Raw genomic sequence first — 22037 nt, forward strand, 5'->3', positions numbered from 1 at the left:
TGCTCAAGCTTCTCAGAGTTTTAGGCAATTTAGGAAACACGTTGTAGATAATTGTCTTCTCAGAGAAAGTGGTGTCTAAAGTTGTGTGTCTTTATTGTTTCCTTCAGAAACTATTCTTTTCATGTCATATGTGTTATCATAATTGTTCTTTATTAATCTATTCTGATTTTTGAAGTTCTTCGTCTCTTCTTTCTGCATTAGACCTTTCTGCATTAGAGGCTTTTGTTGGTACTGTAGGCAAGTGAAATAAAGGCAGTAGAGTGGGTAACAGTCAAAGAGAAAGAATAGATTGAAAAATAGTTTCTAAATAAAATTATAAAAATCAGTCTTTATTAGAAATTTATTCTAATCAAATGAGACAACAAGAAGTATTTGGGCAGTCTTTTAGGTCTTTTTTTAACCATTTCTTAATTTTTTATTGTTTTAGAGTTTCGCAAGAACATCAGCTAAGATCAGGCTGGAGGGGGGAAGAGAAAGCAAATTGTTGTTGTAAACAGTTTATAGGCAGAATATATCTAAAATTGTTAAGCTTTTTAGAGGTATTTTGAGTCTAAACTGAACAAATGAGGTTGAACTTGATAAATGAGCTTGAACTTGTAGTACCTGTGTGAAATGCAGATGATAATGTCTTTAAAATAAATTACTCATGAATAAATCAAGATGTTGAAGTTGCAAACGGTGAGAGATGGTATAACAGAGAAATTCTTTGACTAGGAAATTGTTTCTGAGACCTTTCCTTACAGTATATATAAAATGCATAGTGAACATCATGAATGAGAAATTTTAAATGTCAGATACTGATAAGATTGGAGAAAAACAGTTGACGGCAAAAATTATCGTATTGAGAGGTACTGTGCTGGTTTAGGGCTAGTAAAAGGCAAATGCAGATTAAATTTAGATAAATGAAAAAGAATAGGCCTGCGAACAATAACACAGAAGGTAGAAGAAATATCAAACGAGATAAATATGCAGGATATCAGCTTACAAAGGAAACGGGGTTGTGGATAATATCCTGTCTAAATATAATACATATAAAGGAGGATAGTCACACAAACTAATTTCAGCCACCGTATACCCCACAGGCCACCTGTATAGACAGTGGAAAACAGTTGAATCCAAGCATGAATCTAGGAACCTCTAAGAAAAGCGCCTGACAGTTGCCTCGCTGGGTCTTTTAAATTGCTTTCCATAGGTGCCAGTCTCTCTCAGTGGATTACATACCGAAACTAGCTCCTAAATTTTAAGTACCTAAAGTAATGGTGCAAATACTTGTTTTGCCTATCTCTCTGGACTTTTCCAATTATGAGATTAAAGGCTGGAGTAAAACCAGATTCCTATTGTACAGCTGTTTTAACTGCAAGTGAGCATTTCCAGTATAGTATTCCCCACAGACAAGCATTGCGGCTTAAATGTCACTTCAGCTACTGCTAATAGATTTCCAGAGATCCATTTATTCCACCATTTCTATCCCCAAATATAATCTGTAAACCCAGGTAAGTCCTGCAAGCTTAGGCTCTGTTAGACCTCTGACGAGAAAGTTGGTGGCTCTTACAGAAGGTTAGCAAATAAGGAGGAAGTTGGAATTAAACTAGATTGTGCCCATGAAAGGGTGGCCTGCAGGCAGAAAGATGAGATTTCATACTAGTAAAAGTAGAAGGATGCTTATCTCCTACACCAGGAAATGATAAATAGCACCTGGACAATTTGAAGAATGCCTTTGATACCTAGAAAGCTGTAATCCTAGGGGAAAATGAAGCTGTACAAAGACAGTGAATTCAGTAAGATTATTTCTTTTTGCATTCTTAATTCATTCCTCTATTTGTATGATTTACAGTGAAATAATTAAATGATTTTTTTCATCAAATTAGCTTTCACAATTTTCATTGCAAGGGTCACATATACTTCTGCTTGGCAGTATTCCAGAATGATTACAGTATTTGTAAAATTTCACATCTGAGAAATAGAAATGTATCCTAAAAGTCAGTTGAATAATAGTGATGCAGTATCTTGTTATGTAATAGTCAACAAAACCATTATTTATTTACTTTTTGTTTGACAATAGTAAAACTGCTGCAGTTTTATGTTTCTAGCATAAAGTGAGAATAAAAGTGAAGAACGACAGAGCTCAGCAGTACTATTATATTTCAGCAAATTGAAGTTTTCAAAATGCTGCTTCTGCTTCTTTCCAAAGGAAAAAAAGCTTGATTGTAGAGAAAATAGCATGTTATATCTTTGGGAAAAATAGTCTACAAAGATTTGAAAAGGAAGGATCGGAAATGTGGCAGCATTGTTAGATTCATTGTGCAGACATTTTATTTGTATTGCTAAGAACTGTAGAAGTTTTCATTTACTGGGGAGGAAGCTGTAAATATGCAATATTCCTTTTATGTTACTAACTCCATTGAGTTACTGTTTAATTGGTATATAGAAACATTTCTGCCACTGACTTTACAACCAAATGCTATAATGAAATGTCACTTCTTTTCAGAAAAATGTTACTTTCCCTTGATTAGCTGAAGTATTAAATCTGTTTCAGTAAATGAATCTATTGATTTTAGCTTAGTGTGTTGTAATAAAAAATATTTCAGTATGTTCTCGGTTGGAAGATTCATGTGATGCTATGCTGGATTCTGGACAGGCACTGATGTGAGATTTTTATCTATTTTACATGTGTGAAGCGGGGGAGTCAGCACAGGTACAGAAGGGAAGTAAAGACCTGGGTTCTGCTGGAGGACAGTTCTCGCACTTAAGCTCTGCAGAAGTCATCCATGGGCTTTGTTTCACTGGGTCAGCCAAGACCCTGACAGTGCTCTAAGTGGGAGGGAATGAGGCTAGAGCAAAATAGTGCTGTAAAGCCTCTTGATCCAGCTGCTCAGTCTGCTAGGACTCAGGCAGTCTTCCAGAGGTGGTTAATATCGACCATGGTCCTCACTGCCTTGGGGAGCTGCCCATTGCCTACGTCTTAATGCTGCACCACGCAAGAAATAAAATGCCCAATTAGTGTCATATGTTAACCTACCCGGTTGTAATTTAGTAGTAATACGGACAAATGCAACCCAGCTTCTGCTTCATTTCATTAGTGGGTCATGCTTAGCCACGCTTGGTTGCTGACCACTGCAGGAGCAGATTAACTACGCATTGTAGCATTTCTTCTATACAAATACAACCTCTGAAGAAACCTGTAGGATGTAGGGAAGAGGCTGGTCTATAGCAGAAGCAATGTAAAGAAATACGCAAAAGCAGAATTAGAGACAAGAATGTTTTTATTCTTTTACACAACGGAAGATACAATTACTGTTTTTTCCTACATTGTTACATTCTCTTTCCACCTGTTAGGCTTTGGATGCCATTAATGCTAGAAAGAGGTTTCAGAGTAACTTAACTTCAATAGAAGGAAAATGAAGGACATTTCTGAATAATTTAGAAGGATGTTTATAGACCAGTGAGTCAGAGGTTTTGGACTTAAAATACTGAAGCTAACACTAAAGCAAACAGACCCTGAATTACTTAATTACTAGCTCGCTAATATTTCATTCAGAACTTTAAGGAAAAAATCTGTAATCAGTAATTCGTGCTAGTAGTTATAGCAGGAAACTACAAAGCAAGGCTTTCCGTTTCAGTTCATGGATTTCCCCACTGTGTTCACTCTTGCCTGACAAATCAACTCCCTTTTACCTTGGGCTTTTTAACTGTAGAATTACATATGTGAAACTCTTCTATCTAAAGCAAACTAATGATGTTGGTTTAACGCATAAAAACACACTTTGAGATTATTGAGCAACAGGTTACAGAGTTGCCATTGGCATTACCTGGTTTTTTTCCTCTTATCTCTTTCCAGCACTGTCTCTTCTTCTAGAGAAGAGAGTTTATTTTTTTCCTGGCTGGAATTGTTAGTGATGTTGGCTGGCTCTAGAACAGGTTTATGATGTTATTTGTAATGCTGTTACACCATGTGAAAAGCAGAACAAATGTTTCCAGCTGGATTTGTTAGAGAACTAATGCTGTTTCAGTCGTGGGCCTCAGGTGGGGGACGACAGCTGCTCAAACACAACTGTAGCACTTGGGCAGAGCACTCAAATTAGGCTCTGAATTCTGGGGAATTTAAGAATCGTCCCATGCAGAGGTCTTTGCAGGCCACAGCTTTATGGCAGTTGGTTTTTTGGAGAGGTCTTCTGGTTAGAAAACTCAAGAGACCTTTCTTGGCTTTGCTTGCCTTAGCTCTTGCAGGCTAACTGGGTGAAGTCATTCTGTGAAATAAGAATGAAGACTAAGTATTGTCACTCGCTTATTTTGTTATTGATCTCCCGTACAATAACAAAGTGTATGAGCAAAGCCATGAAAAGTGTCCTCATGTACAGCGGGCTTTCCCAGATTTCCTGTCTTCCAGGGCCTTTGGCAGGACCAACTATCAAACTGTTAATTATCCCTGTTGTCAGCACTCACTATTCAAAGTTGTAGTCCTGTTTAGTTGATGGTAAAACAAACTCAGATAAAATCCTTATTGATTTGTCTAGAAACACTGCTGCCCAAACAGACCATAAAGTTCATAGGTTTCTCAGACCACACCTGGCAAAATCCATAAAATCCTCTGAAGCCAGTTGTGACTCTTCCAAGTCCATGAATATTGTCCATTCCTCTGCCTTGTGATTGCTGCAGTCTATCACCCCACCCCACACCCATTACCCTGGTGTCCCGGGAAATCTGGCTTCCTAACTCTGCAGATTCATTAATAACAAGGAAGGGAAAGGAAGGAGGGGCTTGCAATGAAAGGTAAAGCAGTAAGAGCCCCTCTGTAGCCTCATTTACTGACAAATTTGTGCCATTGATAGATTAGCCCTTGCTTACCTTTCTTTTAGGACCGACCTCATCAGCAGGCAGGCACCATAAAACTATTTGCTTTGTCTGAGCCACAATTAACTTCCCTATCTAGCCCCTTCCATTCTGTAACCCCACAATGATCAAGAAGACCTGCATGCTTAGATTTTAGATTATAGGTCAGATCATACTGAACGTCTTTAATTGCTTTTGAAGAAGGAGGAAAAAAGCTTTCTGTGATTTAAGCCTCAAAGCCAGTTAGGCTTTGAAGTTTAAGGCAAACTATTCAAGAAGAGGAGGGAGTTCAAGCCAGCTCAATGCTATAAAGGCAGTTGAGAAGTGAGTTAGGGCAGTTGACTTTCACTGCAGCAGTTGCTTTGATCAAAGCTGATCAATTTTTGAAAGTCTGCGTTAAGTGTTAAGTCAGCAGCCATTAATCTTTTTGTTGTGATATATTATCAGTAATGGAAAAAAAAAGATTATTTTCCTTCTAATTGAAATCTTAGAAGGATGAAAAATACAATGAAAAATCCCTAACATGGCTTTTGCAGCTTTTTTCGCGACACATCTTTGCTTTACTATTTGGATTTTATAACACTGCTGAGTAGATTTTTTTGGTTGTTGACGTTGTTTGGCTCTTCTTGGCTTTGTGTTTTGTGTTATTGCAGTATTTAACCAAGGCATTTATCAGCTCCCTCAAGTAGTTCTGGCAGTCACCTGAAACTCATCCTGTGTCATTAGCTACAAAAATGAAGGTTGAGTCAGCAAGGTTGTGAACTCCAATCTCAGTGATCAGGTGTAAGAATGCCCCCTCAAAATGGTGAGGTTTAAAAATCACCATAGTTTGAATTTTCAAAGACAGGATGACAAAAAAAGTCAAAGTTCTTGCTTTCTTATATAATACAAACCAAAACCTGAAAAATTTCTTTAAAAAATAAGATGTTATTCTGCTGAAGAGACTTGTGTGATTTCAAGATCTGTCAGTCTTTTAAAAATACTGTTACACAGACTATATAAAAGCTGTGAGGAGCAAGACTGAGCTCCCCTCTCTTGCTCAACCCTTTGGCTCATAGGAGACTTGGTTGATGACAAACCATTCAGTCTAGTGAAGTGGATGGGGCTTGTCTGAATTTTTATTTCCTACAAGTCCTGTAAACCTCTGTATGTTCTAGTATCAGATTTGTAAGTAACTAGGAATTGCCTCTGAAATGTATGAAGAAAAAAAAAATTTACTACTTTTTGTAAATATGTCCTAGGCAAAAACTGAAACACATGTTAAATATAGGAGATTAAAAGCAAGTTTTTTCAGTTCTGGTCTTAGTTTATGCGCACATTCTCTCTGTAGAATCTCAATGTTTTCAAGTATTAATAGGATTTCTAGATGTTGAAAACATTTATAAATTTATAATCTCGCTCCCTACCCCCCACCTTTCTAATAATGCTTGCATAGCATGTTTAATAATTTACATATCACTTAGATACCAGTATTTGATAAAGTCAGTACGCCAAATTCAGCTTCCAATGTTACATGTTTCTTTGTTTGCCTACTATAGTGAAGAATATGAAGTAAAATTTTGATTATATCTTCCTTAATGTTGTTATTCAGTAGTGTTCTGAGGCAAAGAAATTTGAACCATGGGGAAAGCAGAGCTGCTAACAAACCAGTTTGGGCTTTGTTAGGCAGTGGAGTAGGCATATGATTATCATAAAATTATGGCCTGGAAATTGAACAGTCATGCTGCTGCATTTTAGACAGTACATTTATAATAAGCTGTAATAAAGTAAACATTTTGAATGGATATAAGAAGAGGCATTACTTGTGATCACAAATGTACGTTTAATTCATGCTTTTGAAGCTCTATTTAACAAAGCAAACAAATTTCCTTCCAGCGTTAACACAGTTGTTCTCAGTGGTGAATTTTGATTTATGGGGAAAAAAACTTTAAGCATATAAAACTGGCTGTTTGGGATCTAAGTGGAAGAAAAGAATATGATTCATAATGGCTGTAATTTGAAAACTGCGTGTTGTTACAAGTAAAAGTGGGTTTAAAAGACTCACTTGCAATTATTTGCTACTTTGGATTCTAGTTTAAATTTCTTTTGGTTTACTCTGGTATCATTTGGTGTTTTTCTGAAAGAGCATAAAACCACAGTTTCTAAGAACATTTCAGAAGCCAGATAAGCAATGACTAGAATTAGGTTTAGGGCCCAATCCTGATAACACTAGTGCGGGCTAATTGATCTTATGAAGCTGCTCAGAGGTATATAACTTAGAAGGATAAGAGTTTATAGAGCTGGGGCCCACACGAATAGCGATCAGATACTATCTGACTCGTAAAAGTAGTTTTTCCTCAGACGACACAAGAAAGGCTGCTGGGAAGCCCAGCCCCAGGGAGTCTCCCTGTAACCCATCCCCAGCAGTGTGACAGCAAGCGACAAAACCCCTTGTAGGGTGTAAGTAGTACAGATAAAACAAGATTAATTTAGTCTCCTACAGTAGCAATAGCTTGGGTATAAAGAAAAGATTAAAAACAGCCATATGAGAAAGTACACTGTAAAATCTATGTGTAATAAACACAAACATTTGTCAAAAGAGCCATCATTGTAGAGGTGAAGTCCAACATGTGAAAGGCAGAAAATGGCAGAAAAACTCTTCGTCCTATTCTGGCAGTCATCTAGGTTATCTTTCATTTATTTTGAGGTATAGAAATAGTATTGCCAAAGGTTGTAAAATAGTGATAGCGTTGCTTTGTCTCCGGAAGATATGTTTGGGTTTCTACTGATAAATTATTAAAGAGATCTCAGCTGCCCTGTGTCACAGGATTTCTTGGTAGCATGAGCGTAAGTACCTGAGGGGTAATTAAGATCGGGTTTAGAGAACCTAATGGGAGATAAATGCTTTCCCTGTTGTGTGACCACAAACCATCTCTCTCTGTTTCCCCATTTGCAAACTGAGAATAATAAACCTTATGAAATTCATAATTTATAAAGGAGCTAAGTGGTGTTTTCAAAGTATATTCTTTACTATTGGTGTATAACTCTTGTCTCCTGGATCTTTGTGTCTTAGCATGCAGTGCTCTCAGTTTGGGGCTGGGTCCCTTTTGCAAAAGCAGTCCGAGTGAATAAATCACAAATGAGGTTTAAGACTGGCTTTCACAAGCTAGCTCATGTCAAGTAGAAATACAGTCCTCTCATGTCAAGTAGAAATACAGTTCTCAAAATATATCAGGCTGTGGGTGAAATGTTTCCTCCCAGAATAATTTCTACATTATGATTACAGCTTTTTCTATCAACTTGCACTGTATATCCTTGCTCTGTCTTCCCCTCCTGTACAGTTGCTTACCTTCCTGGTGAGGGATGGGTTTTTTCAGAAGCCTCCAGTAGATTCCTTGTCCTTCACTGAAAGGAATTTTTTCCTTATTTGTTTTTGCATAACCTGCTGAACAGTTCTGTGGTTTGCTGTGGCATTTTACTACTTTGCTTGCATCTGCCTGTTCTTCTTTGGTGCTTTGGCAAACACCCTCAATTTCAGTACTGACCCCAAGGATAATTAGCGGCACAGTTATTCTTGGTGTGCCGAATCCAAGGTGGCTGTCTCTGGCCTCTGCAAAGTTACCCAGGTGCTTGCGGTGAAGCATTGTTCTTAACCTCTTCCTACAAATTTATGAGCTGTAGAGCAGGTGAAGCTCTGTACCAAATACACATCCTCTCTACAGTAAGTTTACACTGACGCTCGCTTTGAGAGCTCAATTACTGCTTTCTTACTGCCTGGGTGTTTACTGCAGTTCCCCCATCCACTAGAGTTTCTTCCTCTTTCATCAGCACATGCTGAGGGTCAGAATGACATGAGTTGCTTTTTTTAATATGACTTTATTTAAGAACTCATCGCAGTGGAGGTATGCCAGGTTCATGAGTCCTTAGAACAGAATTCTTCCATTTCTCAGTTTTTACAGAAGATGTACAGAGAGATCTTTTTTCTTTAATCCATAGACCTGTGATAATTAGAGTCCCTGGGCAAGGGATACTGATCTAGGAGGGCAACCATTTATTACTTTCATTTAACTGTTCAAGATGTGTATGGACCCTTGGATCTCTGTTTCCTATTCTTGACGATGATTAAAAGAAAATGGGTTTTTGAAAAGCTTTGAAGTTCCCTCAGGAGTTAGGTGGAGATGGCAAAGTCTAGCAGGAAGGTCAACTGCTCTTTGAGTACTGTAGGTGACTGAGTTATAATGCCCAAAGGTGTGCAAAGAGTTTGTTGGTTTGCTGTGACTGACCAGGTTTTCCCTTTGAGTGGAACGGGAAGTATAGAAAAAGAGTATCGCATCATCGAGCAAAGCATTTGTGCAAACACAGATACATTTCCACATCATGGTCTTAGCAGTTACTAGTTATCTGCTTTGTTGTAGATACCAGTGTTCCTCCAAGAGTCCCAAACAAAGCTCAGAAAAACATTGGTTTCTTACAGATAGTTTAGGTGGTGTTGCAAGGTCAGGTGTGCAGGAGACTTTCCAGGATACATTAAGAAATCTATTTCCAGCTGGCACTGAAAGTCATTAAACTTGTAAAATCACTGATAAGAGGAAGGCTTTTTATTTCTGATGTTTCTTTGAGTCAGTTGTCAGGAAAACCCCAGGACTCCAACCCATTCTGTGTATCAGAAAACAGTATCCATATTTGAAATTACTACATGTAAGAATGAGAGATTCTGTGAGAGAATACTACATGTTAAAAAGAAAGAAGAAATCGTGAACTGAGAGAGACACTGGAAGTAAAAAAAAAAAAAAAAAAAATTCTACAGTTTAAAAAAGCCTCACTCTTGTGATTTTGAAACATGATTTTTCTTTTGGGCTTTTTCCATGATTTTCCAGTGCTTGGTGGTTTAATTTGGTGTGAACAAAAATGTTAAAATTCTTATATTTCTTAATGTTCCTTTCCAGGAATGAGACCTCAAAATTGGAGCATTTCCATTTCCTATGTACACAAGAAGTGGTGTAGTTACACTTAGAAGGCTTCTTTAATGTTAAATAAACATATCAACTGCATTGTGTTTACCCAAGCTGATAACCATTTGTTGGGTGATATATTACTTGAAAGGAAACATGATCAGTATATTTGATTTAGCAACAGAATTGGTTACCAGTGCTCTTATTTTACTTTCGACAAATCTATGTTTTTGATAAAATAAACTCTTGAATCATATTAAGAAATGGATATTAAGCTACATTACAAAATCTGTTTTGGCTTGAACAAAAATGGGAAGAAGATTATTTAACTGATTAACTTCTGCCACTTGACAGTATTAATATTTGTGGTCCTGGGTACACTAATGGTAAGAACAGGCATTTAATAACCATCTCTTAAATTTTTATAGTTCTTTGAGAAGCTTTACTGGGGAAAGCATGAGATACTTTATGTGAATGGGGAAAAAAGTTCTTTAAAAGCATCTGACAAGGTGTCTGAGAATTAGGAAGAAGCACTGAGGGGACAACTTGGGATCTCTATTAGGTGCTGCATTGTGCCCTGTAAGTGTTGGGGGCTCTAATAACTACACAGCTACTGACTGTCTAGCATGTTCTTAGTCAAATCATCAGAATTCCTTATATTCATGTCCTCGTCTGTAATCACATGTAAGAGTGCTTTCCCAGGATAGTGCTTGCCTGTATGCACATTCCTCTGGAAAGCTGGGCATGCACTAAAATCATGCACTTTGAGGCTTTGCTTTAGGTGTATTCTCAAGATAAATGGGAGCCCTGTTTCTCACACCTCGTTTCCTCTCAATTGCCTTGGTTTGACATGAAGGTTATTGGAGTTTGCTTGTCACCTTTAAGTCTTCAGTCTTCAAAAAGATCTCATTCTGAGTTTGGCTTACCTTTATATCTTCAGAAGCTGTTTATTTTGTAACTGCTGCTTCTTTATTTTTTCTGTCTCCATCCTATTCCTTCAGGAAGTCTTGACCCCTCTTCATTTCCTCAAATTCCCATGTAATTGTTCTTTTTGTTCCCTGACTGTTGTCATTGCTTCTCCCTGGTCTTCAGATGATGCCCTTACTGCTATGGAGTCATAGTACCTGTGGGCAGGTTAATTCTCTCTGTCGTCTAGGACATTCCACATTGCTTGAGAAGTTCAGAAATAAAGTCTAATTGTACTTTGCAGTTGTGGGCAGTCACAGCATTTGAGAGTCATGCAGAAATTGGGATTTGAGATGTGCTATGTTGCTAGAGAGGTTTTATTTCCTAAACTGTCATTTGTGGCTGAATGTATCCCAATACCGTCAGGAAAAGGAGTCATATTTTTTGGACAGTTCTTAGAAAAATACGGTTTAATTTTTGCAGGATGGCTGACTAGAGAAGCTGTGGGCTCCCGTTCTCCTCCAGTAGGAGACTGGGAAGCAACCAAAAGGTTTCTTCCTCATGAACACAGAGCTGATCATTTATTTTGGGATGCGCTGCTTTCACTTGTTTGTTTGTTTTGGCTGTGAGAATGGATCCTAATGGAGAAAAGTTAGTTGTGATACCAGAGAGAGGAAGAATTACTTTCCAGGCCTCATGTGGCAGCTGTAAACTTTTCTCCCCTCCAGGCAGTGGAACTTGTGTTTAAAAAAAGAAAACAGTTTGTGTACTTCAGTGTATCAAAAATGAATGCCTTCATTGCACATGCCAGCTGTAAAAAGAAAAGGCAGATTCTTCTTAGAAAATAGAAAGCCATTACATTTAGAATCTATCTTGCCTGTGTGTTTTGGTTCCTTTTTTAAATTCTGTATTTAGAAATAAAGATCTTTTTAATTCCATAAGATTTCAACTGCTGCTTTTGCTCATTTCTTCTCTCATGGAAGTTAACATTTTCTGCGTCTACTATTACAATCATTTCTTCTGGGATCTTAGAAATAGGCTGATGCCTAGGGATGTGGGATAAGCAATAGAAATAGGAGAACTGAAGAATGATTTTCTTTCTATAAATGTTTGGTAGTAGAGGGGAAAGTGCAACAAAAAGGCATTTAAAGAGAGAAAGGATTTTAAATAGAATGTGTTAAGATTTTGCTTACAAACATCACTTTCTTTAAAGGGGATTATTTACTGAGCTAAAATCATTTCAATTGCTTTGGAAAAAAAAATGCATAGGGAAACATAGGGCTTCTTTCAGTCAAGTCTCCATTTATCTAAAAGCTTACCTCCTTTTTTCTTTCTAAAGAACGTGAATATGGGGAATGTAGATGCGTTTGTAAAGTATAAGCTTGTCCATTGTAGACATGCTTTCTGAAATATTAACTTAATTACCTTAAAATCTAAATTCTAATTGTTAATACCTCTTATGTAAAGTAGCAGCTTGCCCAGGAATTTCATTCTTCTTTGGGATTAAGGGTGATGAGACTAATGTTTGAGTGAAGTCTTCACAGAAAACATGCATGCTTCAAGTAAATGAAAGAATGACTCAACAGGTGGAATGATGGACCAGTCTGATGATCAAGTGCGCTGTAGAGATACACAGAAAAGCCTTGGCCGCTGGTAGTCAGCAGAGATAATGCAGGCATGTTCACGGGACTAGAGCTAACTACATTCAATGTAAATGGCTTCTCCTCTTTTTCAGCTGGATATATAGTTTTTTCACATTTTGCTCTAAATTAGCATAAAATGTGTCTGCATATAAACACACTGTCGTGATTCATCTCAAAATGGCTCCATTATTCTGCCAGGCAAGATAATCTGAGATAGGTTAGATATTTCACCTTTTTTTAACGTATTTTGAATTTCTTTCAGAACATAGGGGATGGAAGGAGACTGGAAAGTGGGAGATTTCCTAAACCTTAACTGTCATTCATAGCAAAAGGAATAAGCTTACTCCACCAAAGTTTTTCCTAGTGAATAGCCCAGATGATGATGGCAGTGGGAAGCCTTTCTCAGCAGGGAGAGGAAGATAGCTGTCATCTTCATGTAATCTGACATTCTTAGGCAATGGTTTTGTATTACATCCAGTCTGATTTGATAATGAACTGTTGCTGAAATGGGGATGCAGCTCTTGCCCACTTTTTTCCGATCACATCTTGCAATCTAGCAGTAATGTAGTGAATCAACTTCCAAAAGGAAGCTCATCTGTATTTTTGGGAAGTTATTGCTGTTGAGCAAGTAGGCTAGTTCCTGATAACTAGATCGAATGCAGTCAGGAACAGCGAGTGTTCCTGCTGAGGAACAATTTCCTTCCTCTTGAAAATAAAGTGGTGTACAGGTTGGTGTTGGTCCTTGCTCAGGACACACTTGTGGCCCAGACCAGCGATACTGTTTGGATGCATACCACCTCTGACAGCCCCACGTCCAAGACATGATCCTCTGGGCTTTTCAGACTGGCTGTCTGAAAATAGGCTAGGGAGTAAATATTTAATTAAGGGAGGCTCCATGGAGTCCTTAGTGTGGTGGGAGTTTCCGTCTCCCATGGCGTTTTATCAACAGTATGACAGAAGCATTGGCACTGTACCAAAAGCATTGCTGCTGCTGAGGATAAGCATTTTGGTTGAGAACTGCCATCATTCCTAAGACACTTCTCCCATTTCCATGAACCACTACCTAGAAGGAGTACTTCTCAGGAAGATAAATGATGTTGCATTATTCAGATACTCCTGCAGACTGTTATACTTAAGGGGGAGAAGGAGGGTTGAACCCCGTACTGCAAAGGGACAATCAAGAAGACGCTGCTCGGAGCAGCTCAGAATGAATTCCCAAAGGGAAGGAATTTCAAGACAGTTAAATTGGACAGTTTCCCTGTCCTGCTTCAAAGCTGAAATACCAGAAAGTAGCATGCAAGGGATAGGTAGAGGTAAAGTCTGAATTGTGGATACAAGGGTTGCTACGGGCAGTCCTATGCATAAACAATACCCATTTAGAAGTCTACTAAGATGCAATAGTAGAAAACTATTTTTAATGCTGAAAAGTATGTTTTGCTCAGAGTACTTGTAGTCTTGATCAAATGCCCAGCAGTTCCTAAAATGTTCATTAATATTACAGTAAGTACATTTACAAGACTGAGGTCACTTAACAAAGTATAGGGAAGAGTAGGTGTTGTATTTCTTCCTTTGTAAAATAATTACTACAACTTGCAGTTGTCAAAGCCTATGATTGCCAGTTTTCTAACGGGAGAATTCATTTAAGTCAGTGCTTTGGCAGGTGTTCATATTTTGTGGAAAGATCTATCTTCCAGATTGCTAATGAATGGCCAAGCAAGTATCTAGATAGTTAATAATGCTGCTTAATTGCCGCAGTCAGATAAAGCTGCCATGTAATTTATTGCTATTCTGAGCATCTGAACACTAGAAGAATGATAAACCATGAGAAAGCCTTATGAGATGTTTGGTTAGTTGAAGCCATTGCCTGCAGTTTTATACATTTCTCTCTCTCGCAGGTGATCCTTCTAACATTTCCCTGCTTTGACAGAAAATCAGACACATGGTCATACCCCCTGCTGCCCCCACTTCCACTAGGCAGCTGTTTTCAAAGTAATATACCTGCCCAAGGCACTGCGCAGCCAAGAGTTTCTTCCTGGGTTTATGTATCCATAGTGCGCTAGAAGAGGATGTTGTGTTTTTCTGCATACACCTAATGGAATATAAATACATCCACAAATGCGTGTCAGTCAAACATCTGGACTGTACATAGCTTTTCAATGCAGATGGAAAGAAGCGACATGCTGTGCAGAGCATGCTGCAAAGGAAAAGATTGCTGATCTGGGCAATCAGTTGATTTCATCCAAGTGATCATCAGCAGATGCAAGCTTCACTTAAGGATTAAATGATTTTAGGAAAAAAGCTCTTTGCAGGTGATGGAATGGATGGAGGAATAATGTGTGACACGGAAATCTGACTCTGCCTCTGTCAGTTCTGCAGCAGGAAAGGCCTCGATTGTAAGCGGGTTTAACAAAATTGTCTTATAGAGCCATGTTCACTTGACAAGTAAAATCCCAGGGCTCCCTATCCAGGAACGAACACAAGTATTCAGGGTAAATACCAAGAAAAATGTTAGGATTCTGCTTATCAAATTAAGGATAAATCCTGTACCATGCAGTATAGGAGGATTCAGTCCATGCTCAGGACCTTTTCATGAATTAATTACCTTTATCTGGGAATTAATGGAAAAGAGGTTCATGGGCTTTTCCACTGTATGTGCTATTAAGCTGTCTGGAGACAGCTATGGCCTTTTTCAAATCTGCATCCCTCTGACAGTAGTAAATTCCCATGTCACCGCTCAGGAGCAAGTAGACAACAGAGGTGAAAAATTATGCTAATGAATTGCAATAACCAGTCCCTTTTTGTGAGAGCGCTTATGCATAAGATCCTGAATCCAAAGTGTTATATCACCTTGTACAGCTTTTCATTGGTAACTATAGCAAACTAAATGCAGCTAGCAGTTAAATACAGTCATATACTTCTGAAGAGGCCCTTTGGAACAAAGTGAAGTATATGGGTAAAATTACTAAAGTGTTAGATAATGTTCTGGGGTTACCATGGTTACTTGAAAATTTTGCATTGTATCATAGATTAGGATGCATAGGATGAAGTAGCCAAAACAACTAGGAAGTCCAATGCATATAAACTACATTTCCAGACCACACAGCGTTGCCAAATAGAAAGACAAATAGCTCAGGGTATTGGCTGCTGACAAATCTATGAATCAATAAAGAGAGGCCTAAACGAGATTTAGAACATATGTGATTTGAAATCGTGCATTATTTTGGAGTTACAATCTTAATTTTTAAAGATAAATTAATTAAAAAAAGAAGAAAAATCCTCAGTAATGTAAAGAGTGGAATGATTTTCCATAAGCTCTTTCTGGTATTGAAATCTGACATTTGGCTTTGAGACCCTCAACAAAGAAGGTTGATGAAACATGGATAATACATTTTGTGCACTTAGGCTGGCAGTAGCACTTACACTGGAAGCAGTTTATTCCCATGGAAACCTATTTGCATTTGGGCCAGTAGTGACTTTTTTCCCCCTCTGTTAGAGCTGCTGATGTTTTAGCATAATGTAATTGCTGTATATTGACAGCAGATTTGAAAAGTATTTTTAAAATGTTGGGTAGCTGAGCATATGTATAATGGAGATGTAGTCTGTGCAGTTTTCCTCTGTAGGATGGAGGCATATTGCTGAAAAATGCAGGGCAGCTTTTGATCTTCTATTATTTATCCCAAAAAGAAAGAAAAATATGTGAGTTAAAATATGTTTATCCCAAACAATTTACTGTTTTTTAAACAGGTGACAAAAGAACTGAAACAGTACGACAATAAAATCATAGAGTGCAAGTTTGAGAACAACAGCTGGGTCTTCATGAGACAGAGAATAGACAAAAGCTTTCCAAATGCCTACAGCACTGCCATGGGTGAGTAGAATAATTTGCTTTAAAAGTCTTTCAGGCTCAAATTTTAATTTTTTAACTCTGTTCTAGTTTGAGGAAGAAAGGCACTCTGTGTTCTCATTTCTAGTTTGAGTCCTGGCTTCTCTAACTTACTGTAGTAATACCTCATCTTGCAAATGCTTGTCATGTTTAGCTTTTTATAGAGCTTGAATCCTTTGGCTTCAGGGTTATTTGATGAAGTCAGTTAAATACTCTGATGCAGTATTTAACAGATAATGCAGAAACAAGTGCCTAAGTCTTTGTAGAACTGCAAAAACTTTCTCAAAGAGAATTTAAATGGTAGGGTATGCCTTTTAAGTGAGACCCAAGAAAGTTTTTCTTTACAATAGCATTGCAACAGCAGTTGACTAACTAACATCAGTTCCTAGCATTGCGTTGGCTTGTTGGGACGTAATGCAAACTGGCACACTATGAGTTGAATTTGTTGAACAAAAAATCCATTATAATTTCACCGCTATTCAAAATGCCAAAACCTTTATTTGGCAGATGGGCTAGAAAATTAGTAGGAGAAAATGTCATCTTAAGTTTCTACAGTAGTCATACAAACAATGAAGAGGGAAACAAATGAAACGTGGGGGTATATTCCTGCAGAATTGTGAGACGACTTATGTTCTTCTACCAAAAAACATTTTGCGAAGTATTGTAAATTAAATGATGTTGTTTACTTTCAGGTGAAGTGTAAGAGTTCGAATAGAAGTGTGCAAGGCCGAATAACAATAGTCATGTTGATAACTGACTTTTGTTAAGTGCCAAAATGAAGTTTAATCATATTTAAGACCGTGCTATTTATTTGGGCATGCATAGATGATGTAGGATTTTTTCTGAACCGTTCTACTTGTATTTCTGCCTGAGCAGTGAGTAGATTTTCTTGAATAAACAAAATGTGGTCATTTTGCCAGGAGATAATAAATCTGTTGGCACCTTAAGGAACCAGCGCAGAATGTAGCTGAAGTACCTGCTGAGCAGTTCTGTTGGGAAAGAGGAATGGGCCACAAAAGTCCTACAAGTACAACGACATCTCTTTGTCACCATGACCTGAATTTCTCTTCTCTGTTGCACCTTACTGTTCCAATAGTTAGTTTTCCTTGGAGTTTTCTCTTCTCTGAGGAGTGGCATATTTTTCTTTCCTTTGTTCTTAAGAGCATATGTAGCTGCCTTTTTTCGCTTCTCATTTTCTCCATTTGTAGAGCAATTATGTTATTCCTGACTTTTTTTCCTACCAAAACATAATGAATTTCCTAAAAATAAAAATTAAAAGAAGGCTAAATGCTAAAGGAAGAACTGTTTTGTAAGAAATATTTCAAATTTTCCATGGGAATTTTCAGAACAGAAAGTTTTCTTTTGGCTTTAGATTTTTGCTTTTGGCCATTTTCAAAATCTCCAAAAGTTGTATTTTCTTATTTGAGACTTCCGTTGTCCCCTTCTCTAGATCCTTTCTCCTCTATTTGCTTTCTCTTGATGAAAAATACTGTTTATTCTTCCCCATGGTTGAAATAGCAACAAAATAAGTACCTGTCTCCCTCTTGCTTTTGGACTTTGATACCCTTCAAATTGAAAAGAGAAGGGCTTTTTGAGTGATTAAGATAGGACAGCCCTTAAAAGTTGATATAGAGTTAGACCAGCTGCCTTGTGGCACAAATTCTATTTCCTAAACTACTGATAATCATAATGCTTTCTAACTGCTAAAGTCACATACAGTACAACTTTTAAAGCACCATTTCACCAAAAGTAAATGAGATGATTAAAAAGCTAGGAAGGTGTTTTATTAATTGTAAAGTAGTGCTTTGAGTGGTTCTGGAATTCTGCAGGAAAGGAAGGAGTGTTTTTAAGAGTCATTGTTATTCGTAACAATGCTATATTGCAAGTACGTTTTAAGGAGTCTTAATGTTGTTTAGTACTCTAGGGGGTCAATGGATTGTTTTGCATGGAAATTGCATCCATACTGTGGTCGATCCTTACATGCTATAAATTATCCTCTAGTCATTTTGTACTTTCTTCCAAGATAGTCATGGGATTCCTACTTAATTTCTTGCTCTTTATTTTTTTCCTCCTGCCTAAGTCTCTTGGGAGGATTAATTAGAGGAGTATAAAGTTACATAGCAAAAGTATTAAAAATACTTCATTTGTTTTAAGAGAAGTAAGCCTTTTTATTTGTTCCATAAAATCCTGTGGGCCATTACTTACAAACTATGACCTGGGGAGTCATGTTAAGTAATCCAAGTGTGCTTGTACCTGCATGCCTTGGCCACCAAGCAGCACTATGGCCTTTCCTCCATCATACGGTCTTCTGCCACATGAAGGTATATGGGTTAAAAAAAAAGTACTGTGCGTTATGGGTTTATGGTATTTGTAGTACTTAGTGGTGGAAAAAAAAAAAGGTTACCTTAATTGAGGTTTTCAATATTAGGCCAGTCTTGTTTCTAGCTATTTGGATTTGATGAGTGTTTTAAAGCCATGTCTCACAAGGCCTTCGTTGCTGTTGCTTGCCTCAATAGGATGTCAGTTCTTGGCGTTTTTATAGTTGCCCCATGAAGCCTACACAGGCATGCCTTTTGTTTGTTTTGAAAAGAGAGATTCCCATGAGGTAGGGGCCCACTACACTGCTTTGCTCTCTGGGGGACAAAGCAGATACTTGACTCCTGACACAGCCATCTTGTGAAGGTCTGTGTTTAAAACTGAATACGTGAGACAAATTATGTTACTTATTTTGCAAAGAGGGGATGAAATTATTGAAGTGCTGACTACAACAAATGGGTTTAGTAACTTGAGAGTATGTTTTTTGTTCCCAGCTGTATGCAACAGCATCCAGAATCCAGTCACGAAGGAGATGCTGTTTGAGTTCATTGACAGATGTACAGCAGCTTCTCAAGGACAGACGCGGAAGCACCACCTCGATCCTGACACTGAACTCATGCCGCCTCCACCGCCCAAAAGGCCGCGTACCATAACATAAGGCCTTGGTCTCAGCGGATAGCATGTTTACAGTTCTGCAGAAGGTGAAATGCAAGTGTAAAGGCTGGAAAAAAAGAAATCTGAATTGCTGTAAATACTTGGGAGTGGTTTTTTGAGTTTGTTTGGGGTTTGTGGTTTTTTTTCAAATTCCACGTACGAATGGACATTGTTTTGTAACTGATAAATTCCACCTTACCTTATGGTATTTGAAGGTGAAATTTCCAAAGCTTAGACAAGAACAGTACCATGAAGTCAATGGAAGGCTGCCTTGTTTATATACGGATCTCTTTTCACCTTTAATTTATAATGTCAGCAATCTGGAACTGAGAAAGCATTGGGATGCTGTACTTTTTAGAGGCTGTGTTTAAAAAAAAAAAGCAGAAGTGGTTTTTTTATTATTGTTATTCAACTGGTTGCAATTTGTCACCCATAGTATAACTGATCATAGTTTCCCTACGTTTCTGAGACTTGTGTTTCACAGCAAACAGCAATGTTGTTTGTGCTCTGTGTTGGTTAAAATCTAAGCCGCCTTAGATTTCACTATTTTCAAAATTAGCTGGGTTTTTGTTGTTGAAATATTAAAAAAGCAAATCCTTCTTGTAAATAGCATCCCTTTGAAAGCAAACGTGCTGGGTGTTTGTTTTTTGTTTGAACCCAAACACACCAAATGTATAGTGGGCTGATTTTAGCTTTGCCTTCTTAAGTTTATCTGTAGGTAAGGAATACACCAAATCCTTAGTATTAAGGTCTCTGTTAAGAGACTGTTTCTAGTACAAGGCTTAGTTCTCCACAGTGATACCATTGTAAATATTACTAAAAAGTACACATCACTGGGATATACAAGAGTAATAAGCAGCGCTAATCATGATGTCTTAGATCCAGGCACAAAATGGCAAAAGAAATGCCAGACAACTCCTGTGTAAAAGAGAAGGTAGTTTCAGTGGAAGAGAGCCACATCAGGCAGAAGGTGTCCTGGTTTAGGTAATTGCAGGGCAAAACAAAGCCATTTAGCAGGGTGGATGAATGTCCCAGGGAACAGAACGCTCATTTTCAAGGGTGGGATTGGCTGTCCTGTGGCACCGTGCTCATCCACTGGCTGACTTTCTTTCACACCAAATGAAGAAGCGCATGAATACCCTGATGGCTCTTGTTGCAGCGCACTGGCAGATGTTCATGATATTAGTTTTGAGAAGCTGCATTCTGGTTGTCTAAGGGAGGAGTTGTTCTGAGCTGGGCTTAATTGGAAACCAAATGCAGATTTTAAAGTTTACTGTACATTTATCAAGCAAAGATCGAATTGGCTCTTTCTATAGTTTACTTAATGTGTGAGTCATCCTTTCATTCAGCAATCTGATTAGTGAAGCTCATTGATTTGTTATAACTAAAATGCATTTCTGTTTAAATGAGTTTTAATGTTTGTAAGCAAAATTGACTCCTGCGTTATTTTTTTCTATATGGAAGCTTTAGGACTATGCTTTGTGGTGGCTTCTCTAGTTGTTTCAACCTGTTGTATAAAATGCACATGCCATCATTTAGATGGCGTTACTAGCGTCTCTTTCTGGGATATTCCGTATGTGTTTTAGAGAACTGAAGGAGTTATATAAGTCACTTTTTATACTATGGCAAAACTTGAGGGGAAAAAAATGTGTTCATCAAAGTTCTTTTTTTCAACTGTACATAGTTTCTGCATATTATCTATAGAAAAGATATAATATCACCTATGCAAGGTTGCAAAATTATCTCCTAAAAAAGAGCCTTATGAATTTGATGTGAAAACCTATGCAGCCTCTGTGCATCTTGCATTGAAACACACAGTTAATTATTTCTTCGCTCAGTATAAATAATTTCCCCCAGATTATACTTGTCATTGAGATTGTCATAACATACACTTTGTCATTGATCTCATGGTTCTGTGGCAATTGCATTGTGTATGATGATTACAGCCTTCTCCATGAGGTTAGGACATTTTATTCTTGTAAGGAAGTGTCCAGGTTATTTCCGTCTTTCTCCTTCCCCGCCCTTGCATCTTGTATTTCAACAAGACCTAGCTTCTGTTTTACCTTTTACTTCAGAGCTGCAGCACCACAAGCTGTCTTCCATGTGCATTCCACCAAGTCCATGAATGTGTTGTGGCCCTTGTATTTTGACAGTGTCTTTTTTTCTACTCTCAGCTTGAAATGCATATTTTGAAAGAGTAATGACTGAGAAGGTTTAGAGTTCCACGTTCACATTCGATTGTCAAACTCTTCTTGCACTATGGCTTGTAGCTTTTTACAGAGGCCAACTGCCTTTTACTTTCTGGAAAAGGAAGCTACTGGGGAAGGGTTGAATGAAGAACCTGATGAAAACAAATGGAATTTCACTTGGACCAGATGGGTTTAATGCTGTGAGAAATGCAAACCTCCTTTCTCTGCTACTAGATTTTCAAGAGATTGAAGCTAAGAAGCAGAGTCTGTGCCAGGAAAATAATGATGATAAAAAAACCCTAACTTGTCTATTCTTTGGTGTACAGCATGAATTCATCCACTGTTTTGTCATTTGTTAAATATATAATTAAAATCTAGTTTCAGTGGAGTTTCCAGAAAATGTAAGTACATTCCTCTACAAACTGTGTATTAAGTATTTTAATAAAGTCAATGGTTTAAAATACTTTTCCTAAGGATATGTTTACTTTTGATGCCTGTGCTTTCCTGGTACCAGTGCAAGGACAAGGATACTGTGTTGTTACTGCTGTTCGGTCCTCCAAGAAAATTATCCACACTTTTCAGAGGTCAGTGGCTTTTCTCTCAGGTAGGAGCCCCCCAGCCCAGTGGTGGCCATGATCCATTATGCCATTTTAAAGTACAATTTGCTCTTCCTGCGACTAGAACC

At 37.9% G+C, this 22037-nt stretch overlaps 1 protein-coding gene across 1 annotated transcript in view; it reads left to right on the plus strand.

Moving 5' to 3' along the window:
* The window catches only part of RNGTT (RNA guanylyltransferase and 5'-phosphatase), a 189062-nt gene extending 167247 nt beyond the window's left edge, over positions 1 to 21815 (plus strand). Inside the window, exons 15-16 of the mRNA XM_052781537.1 lie at positions 16055 to 16178; positions 19004 to 21815. Of these exons, the coding sequence (XP_052637497.1) occupies positions 16055 to 16178; positions 19004 to 19167 (288 nt within the window). The 3' untranslated portion in view covers positions 19168 to 21815. The remainder of the gene's footprint in view (positions 1 to 16054; positions 16179 to 19003) is intronic.
* Positions 21816 to 22037: the final 222 nt, after the last annotated feature.

Source organism: Harpia harpyja, chromosome 3, assembly GCF_026419915.1.
Source record: "Harpia harpyja isolate bHarHar1 chromosome 3, bHarHar1 primary haplotype, whole genome shotgun sequence".
NCBI lineage: Eukaryota > Metazoa > Chordata > Aves > Accipitriformes > Accipitridae > Harpia > Harpia harpyja.